Source organism: Carassius gibelio, chromosome B23 (assembly GCF_023724105.1).
Source record: "Carassius gibelio isolate Cgi1373 ecotype wild population from Czech Republic chromosome B23, carGib1.2-hapl.c, whole genome shotgun sequence".
Lineage (NCBI taxonomy): Eukaryota > Metazoa > Chordata > Actinopteri > Cypriniformes > Cyprinidae > Carassius > Carassius gibelio.
In genome coordinates, this window is record NC_068418.1 from 17806153 (window position 1) to 17818345 (window position 12193).

General features: G+C 37.6%; 1 protein-coding gene across 1 annotated transcript; it reads left to right on the top strand.

The window, feature by feature from the left end:
• The first annotated feature begins 143 nt into the window (after positions 1-143).
• On the top strand, positions 144-12072 carry LOC128012045 (rho-related GTP-binding protein Rho6). Its single transcript, XM_052594961.1, has 5 exons — positions 144-411; positions 748-835; positions 8457-8566; positions 8863-8997; positions 9734-12072. Exons 1-5 carry the CDS (start codon positions 292-294, stop codon positions 9977-9979), a joined length of 699 nt encoding a protein of 232 aa, XP_052450921.1. The 5' UTR covers positions 144-291; the 3' UTR covers positions 9980-12072.
• The last annotated feature ends 121 nt before the right edge of the window (positions 12073-12193 follow it).

Consider the following 12193-nt stretch of genomic DNA (forward strand, 5'->3'; position numbering starts at 1 on the left):
GACAAAAGTTTCCCAAAAGGCTGAGTCGTCGGGGAATTACGTTTCTGGACGGAGAGGAAGCAACAAGAGAAAAGAAGAATGTGAAACGTCACGAGAGTCGCGCAAGCTGATTGGTTGTTATGGGTCATATATAAACCCCCAGTCCATACACACGTTCAGTCACTTGGGTTGAGGCAATTCGTGTTTTGTATGTACGGGAACGCTTGTGCTCTCGCGCATCCTCGTGTTGGTCTATTTTAGGTGTTTTTGATTTTTGGTTTCTTTTGTTCGCTTATAGGATATCGCGAAATCATGAAAGAGAGAAGAAACGCACAGCCACTGGTGGTCAGATGTAAACTGGTGCTGGTTGGGGATGTTCAATGCGGGAAAACTGCGATGTTGCAGGTTTTGGCAAAGGATTGTTATCCAGAGGTCAGTAGCTTACAGCGTCTCTGAAAGACGCCCATTTATTAAATTAATTCTAAAAGTAGAGCATTAGAGCCAATGGTTTTGCCGAATAACAAACTGTTGTTTCTCTCATACATGTTAGTTTCTTTGTAACATGCTTTGGTTACCAAACGAGTTAGTGCGTATAACTCAGTTTACTGATATAACAATAAAGCATGCATTAAATCGTTTTTCGTAGTGATAAAGAACGATATGTACGCATTTAAAGTGCCCCCCCCCCTCCACCCCCCCGGAGCATCACATGAGACATTCAGCATCACATGCGTTGATCGGTGTTAATATGTTGCATTTCCTCCACAGACGTATGTGCCCACAGTATTTGAGAACTACACAGCCTGTCTGGAGCTCGATGACCAGCGTGTTGAATTGAGTTTATGGGACACATCAGGTAAGACCAAACGGGTGATTCGGTTACTAAATACTGAAATGGATCAAAATGGATAGTAACATTTTTATTTGTGCATATTATGCAACTGGGATGGTACATTTAATGTAATAAAGCAGTATCAACAAAATTAAATGTCACGTTAAAGGGGAAGAAGACAGTATATCAGTTCTGGTATTGTATATATAAAATATTAAATTGAAATATATTAAGAATACATTTATATTCATGCAGTTTTGCGTTTCAGTGCATTCATAGTCCATTTGCAATTGTTTGGAGAATGCATTAGAAATTGGAAACCACAGTGATTGACTTTAAAAATACGCCATTGTCTTGACAATTTGTTGTCACGGCTCTGTTAGTGTTATAAATTGTGGCTGTTTTAAATTCTGTTCATGGCAACAGTCTGGCTCGTTTTGAACTGTGTTGGGGCTAATCCAGTCAGGCTGATTACTAAACAACCTGATTAGAATATTGAATTTAAATGCAAATATAATTATTTATGCAACTGCTGAAGCAGTGCAGGAAGATGCAAATGCAGAATAATTACAACAGATGTTTGCAATGAAACAATCCATAAAACAAACTTCTACATGCTTTATATTGATTTGATGTTTAAAATCAATGTCACCAATTCAAAACCGTGTCCACTGGACATAATTCAGCGTGATCAGAACTTCTGAAGTTTCAGAAGTAATAAGTACAGATGATTGTATTATTATTATTATTTTACTGTACTGCTCTGGTATCTAGTTAACTTGAATATTGAACAAATAAAAGTAAATCCTGTCATTTTCTAAATTACTTAACTAATTACCTAACATGATTTTCAGATGGATGTAAATTATGATAAAAAAAAAACTCTCTGTGCCCTTAATACCGGAAGTTGCGTAAAGTCGGCCAATAAGATTAGTGCTTGCCAAATCAACAAAGTGTTATCTAGTTTTCTGTGCAATATGCATCTGGCATATGAGACTAGACGTCTGTCTTTCTATCAGCTGCCATACATAGTCAGCAGACTAACGAGGGAGTACGTGGTCACTGAGGCAGTTCACATCTGCCCACGGCTTCCTATTGTAGCCTATTGACCTGATTACAATGTGCTATTTGTCTGCTCCACACTGCTCATTTCTGAATCCCTAGTAAATAACAGACATGATAATCTCATATCTCTTTGGATGTGTGCTTAACACACGCCAACAGAAGCATCATAATTAGCACCCAGAAACGTCTGGCCGTCCACTGACTCTGGAGTGTGGGTGATAGGACTAGGATTCTGTGACGTTTGTTTGTTTGTTTGTATGCATACAGTAGAGATTGACAGACAGTGGGTGAGAAAACAAGAGAGGATTATGATTTCATGTACAGATTGTTGAATGAAATATGTGCTGTATATTTGCCTCAGTCCTTTGCTTGTGCTTTTTGATCTGATTTAGTCTGCTTGGAGACAAGCCAACTGAAACTCAGAGTACAGTTTAAGGGGATGAGTCCCGGCTTGCATGAGGATGAGAGGGCAAACCAGAGTTTTATCCATTTTTTTTAGCCGGTAATCATGGCTAAGGCTGTAGATTTTGAACTGTATTACCATCAAGTCATACAGATATTCCAAGTCAAAGTACTCCCAAATCTAAAACGAATTTGCTGTATCCATGGGGTGATAAATGGGTTCAGTGATCGTGACAAATTGATTTAGCAAAGAAAAGTTAAAGCGATATTCTGATATTCTCACACCAAGTGAAAAATATACTGTAGCATTACATGAACGCAGAATTATTTCTATAGTGGTTCTGATTTTAAAAAATAAATAGCTTTGTGCTTTAATACATTTAAAATAAAAAATGTTCTATGGTATTTCTATTCAGATCGATAAGATCTTGAAACTCTTAGGAACTTTTTTTATAAAGCCTCTTATCCAAGGCTGCAACTATTTGATCAAAAGTAAAAATTAAAACAGTAATATTGTGAATTATTTATGACAACTTAAAACAATTGAATTATTTTTTTAGTTTAAAATGTCATTTATTCCTGTGATGGCAAAGCTGATTTTTCAGCATCATTACTCTAGTCTTCAGTGTCACATGATCATACAAAAATCATTATAATATGCTGATTTTTTGCTCAAGTAACCCTCTTTTTTTATGTTAAAAACAGTTGTGCTGACGTTTGTGGACTTTCAATATTCTTTGAATATAAAGTTCAAAAGAACAGCATTTATTTGAAATCGACATCTTCTTTAACATTATAAATGTATTTACTGTTGATTTTGATAAATTTGATGCAACCTTGCATAAAAGTAATTCTGTTAAAAAAAAAAAAATCCTGGGTCCCAAACTTTTCAGTGTGTATGTGTATATTCATAAAAAACTGCTAAATTATATTCCATTACATTCAGTGCACCGTAAAAGTTGAATTGCTGCTTTAGTTTTGTGCTTACAATCAAAACGGTGCCAAAGTCATAAACTACAGTAATGAGTTCATTGCACTTTTTCAATCACTTTGAGTTAAATTTCTACTGAAGTCAGTTTAGATCGAACAAGTAGAAATTACATTTAAATGAATGGAAACAAAGATGTTATGACATGATGAATAATTTCACAGCGTGGCAGTTGTGATATGCATGTTGTTTATGGGCTGTAAGATAGTACTCTGTAGCTGCTGGTTGGTAATGTTCTAGAATTTTCCTGTGTGCTGTTTATATCAGCTCTGTGATGCTGCTCAATGTGAATGAGGTTTCTTATTAGTCTTTTCCTCATTGACTGATCTGACCTCATCATTCGGTTTCAAATGGCATGTTTTAAGGTCCAGAAAGGCTTTACAGGTGAAAATCAATCCTCACATTTAATCACAACAGCCAATTGGACCTACAGCAGGCTCTTAGAAGATGGCCTTCTGTATTTCAAACATGGAGGCTATGTTTAATTTGCATTGAGGTATTCGCAATGGATTAGGTGGCATTTGCCGTTATACTGATGGATGTACATTTCTGCGAATATGAATTCTGCTGCTTCGGTATGAGATGACTAGACAAGATTGTGTGCATAAAAATAGTGGTCCATTAGCACATTAAAACGGCCAGTAGATTAATGGGCTCTCCAGTGGCCATTGGCAGTTGATGACAGGCACCAATGAGGAAACTCCACCGTAGCTCTGAGATGGTATTCCCTGAGGGGGTCATGGCCAGCCCCTCGCAGTGAGAGAGAGGGGGATTCTTTGTTGGGCCCCCCCATCATGCTCTGTGATGGAATCTCTGGGATCTTAAGGAAAGGGGGGAGGGGGGATATGGAGAACGCTCTAGGTTTTGTTCTCATCTCTACTGGGAAGACGGACAGGGGCTTTCATTTGCTTCTAGCTCCTTTGTGAAGGTTGACCTCTCTCAGCCCTCTGCTCACATTTACATGAGTCTGAGAGTGCTGATTAATTCCCACGGATTCCTCTGCGTTGAAGTTTACTCTAGTCAGCTTTTTCATTCCGTGCCACATTTCAAGTGTCAACTACTATGCAATATTTATGTACTGTTAAAATATTTATTATTTTGATAATTTGCTTTTATTTAATTTAATTTTATGAATAAATTTGTGTAATTTTGTGTTGATATATATTTAGCTTGGTCTTCAGTTAGTTGCCAAGTTAACGTTTTACAACTTAAGTTTTTCATTTAATTTTTGCTTTTCATTTAGTCACTGCAAATTGAGAGTAGAGTAGCGGGAAACAGTGGCATATTATTTTTGTTACATGACACCATCTTATTCACACTGATATTTTTTTGCTTTATTAATGGCAGATATGGCATTAAGCAATAATAATTGAGCGGATCTGTGATCGCTGTATTATTGAGACTGTCAGAGATGGCTTAGTCATGAGAGATGATAACTTCTTTAATAAGTACTGAATGAATCATTCTTAAATTAAAAGTAATGTTTCCACTAAAAAAAAACATGACATTGAGCACACTCATGTGCGCACCGAAATGTATGTATTTAACAATTTTATTATGTTTCAGAATGATGCAACTTGCCAGTTACACTCGTAGTTCAAAGTCATTGGTAAAACAGCTAAATTATTTGTTGAAAGAGTAAGCGGGTTCAGCAGATGGAATTCGGTGCGGTGCACAAAAGCAGCCCACTCCACCTCCATCTGTTCTCTTCACAAGACTGACTCTTCCTGCGCCCAAGGAAAAGGCCGTCTCATATCAATCACATGCACACGTTGGCCCACTTTTCAGCTAAGCTAGTTTTGCTCCAGGCATGGCGTCACAACAAAAACATTTATTCTGATTGTATCAACTCTGCTCTTTTTTTTTTTTTTCACTCTTCACAACCCCTCCGTCTGTTAATACGAAGACAGCATAACGTCCTCTTCTTGTTCAGCCGAGGAAACATGTGGCCCAGGGTTGAGAGCTGAGCTGTGGTTTGTTAACTGTGTGCAGGGTTGTTCAGTAGAGCAGTTCTGTGATCCAAGACTGCGGGTGGTACAGGATTCAAGTTAGATAATGTCCTGTTTCAGATTTCAAAGAGGACTGAGTGAGTTTTGGTAAGCTCATCATATGGAGGTCTTTGTCTCTGACTGCTGGGATGTCATTTTGTCAAGTTTAATTGAAATTGCTCCTCAGTCCCTAGGTGTACATCTACATCGATCGCTGCATTAGGATCAGCAGCAGTTGAATGCAGCCTCACGCTCCGGTTTATGTGCTCGTGATGTCTTGGTAGGAGAGAGAAAATGGGGAGTGATCTATGCTTCAGAATGAAGATGGTCTGCAGTGGTCCTTTCAGCTAGTCATCTGATTGATCAAATTGGTTTTATACATTTAAATTCATGTTGATATTAGGTTATTTAAAACTTAAAACATTACTCTTATGAGCAATTCTTTCAACAGATGTTTAAAGATGCAAGTTTGTGTGAGTTTGATGAATCCTTAACCGAATGTGATTTAAAAAAAAAAAAAAATTATTGCAAGCAACATGATATAAGTCGGTGAAGGATTCATCAGACAACTCACGAGTCTTTGTAAGTGATTAACTGAAAGAATTGTTCAAGCATCGTGTTTTAATTGGCTTAAAATCAACATGATATATAAAATGTTAAATTACTTGCTTCATTATTGTACTTAATGTTTAGGGATTGTAAATTACTTACTGCTTGTGAGAAGTTAATATTTGGAAAAAGAATTGTAATGTCATTGCCAAATAATGAGAATTTAATTAATGCATGAATTTAAACACTTCTTGCAATATGGGTGTTTAGACTCTTTAGATGCTTTGAAAGATAGCACATAACTGATCAAATGTGTTTGATTCACTAAAAAGATCCGGCAGCTCATGGGAGTCATTTGTTTGGGAATTTAGATTTTGTTAGTTGTATTGAACGTGTTAGATAAAAAAAAAAACATAATCCGCTCATAAGAATCATTTTGTTTCGGAATCATATAAACTACACCCATAAGAATAATATTTGATTCACTACAAAGAACTAGCTCATCATGGGAGTAATTTGTTCGAGAAACGGTTAGACTATACTGTTTGCTGGTCTAATAAGAATCAAGTCAGTTGTTTAGGAACCAGCCGATCTTACTGTGGGCATGCTTGATCGATTTATTATTTAGAAAAAACCTGAATCAATTCATAACCATAATTTGTTTGGGAATCACTTGGGCTACACTGAAATGCTTCTTTTGAGTAGTAATCTCCATTTTCAATGGCAAGTTAATCAATATTACTAACTTCGAGGCTTCTACAGTGCATGGCCTAACCGTTGTATCATTGACTCATGCCAAGACCTGAATACCATTACATGTGAGGTTCAGGGGGAGACTGAGGTTAAATTATTCCAGAAAAGGAGACTCCGCAATATTGAGGTGTGTGTACATATAAGGCTGTTTAAACCACCCCAGCATCTCCTCCGTACCAAGTGGGTGGGCACTGCTCTGTATCAAAAGATTGATAGGCAGTTAAAGGAGGCCTTTTGGAAGACGGCGCTCTGCAGATGGTTGACTCCAAGGCTGTTGCTGTGGAAACAGGGGGACTGGAGGTATTGGGTACGTAGGGGTGGGTGGCTTACTTAAGGATTCTGAGCAAGAGTGAGAGAAAGTGCCTACCCCAGCCCCATCGCTCCAGTTGCATAATCTACTGGAAAAAAGAAATCGAGGGAGAGCGTGAGACACATGGATCAATGAGGATTTAGAGCTCAGTTGTCATTTTCTTCTCCTTTAAAATGCCAATATGGCAAGCAGTGAGAGAAAGAGGGCTTTCACAATATGTATGCTGACTGGAAATGAAGTGATGACCAGGGGAGCTCAACCTCCGGCCTTTGTTTGATTCTGCTGCAGATTTATAATACCCATCAGATCTGCTTTTCAATTCTAGCTAGAAGACTCCTATACAAGTACTCCGTAGTCAAAGCTATGATTGATCTTTAAAATATAAATATATTTAGACTAACTTTTTTTTTTTTATAAATAAAATGTAGGCAACTTTTTAATATATTACACTATTCAAACAATATTAGATTATTGGATAATGTCAAGTTGTAACTAGGGTTTAAATTGTGTAAAATTTAGTTTCATCAGTCGTTTATTGATTGTTGTTTTTTTTTGTGTGATTTCAGAATGCAGGGTCATGATACATATTTTTAAAAGCATTTGAAATCATCTTAAATGTTCTTTTAATTTATCCAAACTAATGTATTGAAAACTAAAATTGACTATTTTGTGAATGATCCTTGTTTACAGTGAGATTTTATCAAAGAATGTTATTCTAAAAAATGCTTGCCTTCTGTAACGAGATGCGAGACGTGCGGATCCATTTGCAAGCTTTTATCGGACAGAGACGTGGTCATAACAGGCATGCGTCGAGCAATGGCAAACGGGTATAAAGAGGGCAAGACACAAGAATAATCCAGAGGGGTAATTAATAATAATATCCAGAGGGGTAGACAAGAGTGTCAATCCAGTATCAGGAGCAAACGGGTCAAAACACGAGAAAGCGGACAGGGCGAGGAAAAGACTAGACCATGAAAACAATAAAAGGACACAAGTCTATTGAAAAAAAAAAAAAAAACACGGAATGGCTTGGTATCGCAAGGAGAGGGATCTATGCAGAACAATACTCAGCCGTGTGTGAAAGGAAGTCCAATGCTTATAAAGCGTGTCTGATGATTGCGCTGTGTGTGTGTAATTGATGGCAGCTGTGTGTGATGGTAAACAGGTGAATGTGATTGGTGCAGTAGAGCATTGGGAAATGTAGTCGAGGGTGTACTGTGTAGTTTGAGAGTGTGTTGTGGATGATGACCTCTGGTGGTGAATAAACAGAAGTTCAATGACCCCTTGATCATGATGATAATGACATCTTCATAACTTTGTATTAGAATGTAACATTTATATTCCACAGCTGAAATGACATTTTGGTTTCTGCGTGTTGTGAAACCAGGTTGTTGTGTTCTCATCTGTCTTGGGCATTTTGTTATTTTAACTATGTCAAGGACACACAAACGGCACTTGAGGCTCAACAGAAAGAACATTTGATCATGTTTTCTTTTAAAGAATTGCATATTTAAAAGGAATAAAGCATTCTTCTCTCATCCCTGAATTGTGCTTTCCTATTCAGTAGCATCTCTCTCTCTCTTGTTTCAGGATCTCCATACTATGATAATGTGAGACCCCTCTGCTACAGTGACTCTGATGCAGTGCTCCTTTGTTTTGACATCAGTCGCCCAGATATCTTTGACAGTGGACTTAAGAAGGTAACTAAATATTCCTATTAATATTCAGTACCAGCACTGCTGTAATTAGTTTTGTTGGGTATCTTTAAAGTAAGTCTGTTTAATTTAGATGTTATGAATGATTCATTTGCTTTTGTTTTCTTATGGTACTTCACTTTTGGGCTGCAATATTTATCACATTATACTTGCCAGAAGTGCTTGGCACTCAAAAACCAAGATTACTATGATCGCTGTTATGCAACCCCCTAGTTATACAGAACAATATATGTTTTGCCAGAAATGATTCATCTTAGAATTGCATATTTCTGTCTTTGCAGTGGAGGGCTGAGATCCTCGACTTCTGCCCCAGTACTCGTATTCTCCTTGTTGGCTGCAAGACGGACCTTCGGACAGATGTCTGCACACTGATGGAGCTGTCCAATCAGAAACAAACACCCATCACTCATGAGCAGGTACAGCCACAAGTTGTTTTTTAGCACGGTCACATTGATCTTGCTTGCTTTAAGGCAATATTTTCAACATTGATAATAAGAAATGTTTCTTCAGCACCAAATCCAATTCTTAGAATAATTTCTGAAGGCTCATGCAACACTGGAGTCATGAATGCTAACAGTTCAGCTTTTGCCATCACAGGAACTAATTACATTTGAGAAGATATTCAAATAGAACCAGTTATTTTAAATTGTAGTAATATTTTACAATATTACTGTTTTTACTGCATGTTTGCTGAAATAAATCCAGTCTTGGTTAGCATTTTTCAAAAATATTTAATAAAAATCTAACCAACCAACCAAATGTTTGAACTGTGTGTTTATATTGAAATCTTATCATACAAATAGTTTATTATTAAAATAATATGCACATTTACTGATGGATAATATAAAAAAAAATTGCAATGGCTTCAGTACAGTGACAATTTAATACAATGTTGTTGTGATTCTGCTCAATGTTTATGCATCTCTTGTTATAAATGGTTACTTGTAAACATATAGTTGTCTTTTATATTTTATGAAGGAAGTACATCATAAATTGCTGTTTTAAATCATTAAATCAGATAATTATTTTACTTGAGGCACTGAATTAATATTTAACTGCCTATTGAAGACATGAATACAGCTTTTGAAACACTGGAGGTTTTTTAAGACTGTGAAACTATGGCAAACTGAGTTTGTGCATCTTCCATCACAGGGCTCTGCCATGGCCAAACAGTTGGGAGCTGAGGCTTATCTGGAGTGTTCAGCCTTCACCTCTGAGAAGAGCATCCACAGCGTGTTCCGCACAGCTGCGCTGGCTTGCACAAACAAGCTACAGCTGCTCGCCAAACCCAGTCCGACCCGCCGGCTGTCCAAACGCCTGCTTCACCTGCCCAGCAAGTCCGAGCTCCTCTCCTCCACCTTCAAGAAGGAGAAGGCCAAGAGCTGCTCCGTAATGTGAACGCTACACCATTCCCTGCGCTTTGGTCTGGGGAAGGGGGGTGGGCTCCGATTGCCACATCACTGACGTGTGGAATCCTTCCTCACCCCCCAAAGAAACACCTTTCAGAACAAGTGGACACCTCGCTGTCCTCCTTGTCCTGAGCTCTTCAACAGTGCATATGTATTTTCAGTTTACTTTTAAACGAGATTCGATCATCAGCCTCATCTATTCACTCCTTGTTATCAAGAGATTTGCTGTGGTGCAGGTTGAAGCTCGGAATGATTCAACTGAGTAAAACTTCAAATTAGTTTTAAGAAAAGGTTCAATGTAAGCTATTCGATGTATTAATACAGGCTCTCTAGTGCAAGTCTCAAAATAAATACCTACAGTATGCACTAAAATTGTGAAAGTGGGAGCCGCCCATATTTGAACGCCAAGATGGAGGAATAGAGGGAAACGGGCCAAAAATATTTGTAAAAAGACAATTTATGATGCTACCAAAGTAAATTTTCCCTTCTTTCCTCTACTAGAACACTGTATGATATATACACGCTTCAATTTTTAGAGGCAATAGCTATCTGAGAAATGGGATGGGTGTGACTGGGGTACATATTACAGTGATTATTCTGTATCTTAACGTCTCCTGCTGCTTTCTAGTGTAGGCAAACATGAATTTGCAAAGGAATCCCTGCACTAGTTGTGCGAGGGCTCAATCGGATCGAATTCGGCATGATGAATAAGCTTTCATTCCTGAAAATGACCTCCAGAGATACCGTAGCACTATGCTGAGGATTTCTGAAACCAAAATGTATGCAAGAAGATTTTAAAGTCACTTGGTTTGAGATGTTTAGGATCCGACCAGCTTGGGTTTAGTTGGTCATGCATCTTATGTAGCATTCTGTCATCGAGCAGCAGAATCTCCCGTCTCATTGCCTCCATGCTCATTTGCAGCACTAGCAGCTGAAATATTTGTGGGTAATATGTGTTTGGCAAAAAAACATGCTTTCTTGTGCAAAGTGCTAATCTTGAAGTCTGCTTTCCACCACAAAGCAATAATTATGGTTCAAGTGCTTATAATGCAAAGTGTTTACAGTGGCAATAATTAAAACAAAAAAGGCTATTATAGATTCATGCTACGGCTTTGTGGACATACGTATATTTATGTGGATAAACATCACCACTGCTGTAAAAACAAGCCAATATATTGTGACTCTGTTCAGACTTTGTTAAAGTAATTAGATGAAAATATGACCATTGGAGTGCAACACTTTTTTTTTTTTTCCAACCAAATAAGAATATTAGTGTTCTGTTCATGAGCATGAGGGAGGTTAATGCATGAGGAGCAGATGGACTGGAGGGAAATTCAGACTGGACCTTTTAAATCTGTGGATCAGCTGACCTGATAAGAACTTGAAAAGGAAGCCGACTTTTGGAATAAAACCGAACAGGCTGGTCCTGTTTAATGAAAGATATTTTTCCATTTGAACTGTTGTTCAAATAATTGTTTTTGCTTTGTGTATACTTGAAGTCAATATTTTTCTCATTTTGTTCAATCATCAGTGGTGGAAGGGAAAATGCGAGCAGGCGTCGTGGCTGTTTACCAGTTCTGCCACTGTGATCACACACCAAATTCATTTTTGCATTGTCTAGTGACTGCGTAAATAAAGAAACTGAAGATGAATTTTGGGTGCTAGGGACTATAAACGGCATGTAACGTGGCTGGTCAGACATTGTAGCTGCTGATTTACTTGTTTAAGTTTTGGGTAAAGCAAGTGTCCCAGATGGAGATGGACATTCAGTCATTATGCTGCCATTGCACAATATTGGGAACAAAAACACTTCAAGCATGTCCTCTAGTTCTTCAGTTGTACATATCCTGTTTTGTAATCTTTGTTAGACATTTAAAAGAATGTCACAAGATTAAATATTTGTTCTTGTTGTGAATTGACAAAGATGTGCTTGATGTAAAATTGCTTGGTCCTATTTATTTGGGTTCATTTTTGAGACTTCTGTTTTGTGTTTCACAGTTTTATTTCAAAATGTTATTTTTAAAATGACTTCTCCCTTTTGTCTTTACAGTAATAAAGCTTGCCTTTGTGTGGCACAAATGACTTTAGTGTATGAGAGTATTTTATTTGAGTCTTATTTTAAACCCTTTGCTGTGAAGGCAAATTAGAAAAATGCCTATTGGCATTATTAACAAGTATAAAAGCCCCCAGTGAACCCCAGTTA

Excerpts from the sequence above, each read along its gene's own strand:
- LOC128012045 (XM_052594961.1), top strand. The coding sequence starts at position 292 with ATGAAAGAGAGAAGAAACGCACAGCCACTGGTGGTCAGATGTAAACTG. Across the intron at positions 412-747 it reads CAAAGGATTGTTATCCAGAG|ACGTATGTGCCCACAGTATT; the intron begins GTCAGTAGCTTA and ends TTTCCTCCACAG. Across the intron at positions 8,998-9,733 it reads CACCCATCACTCATGAGCAG|GGCTCTGCCATGGCCAAACA; the intron begins GTACAGCCACAA and ends CTTCCATCACAG.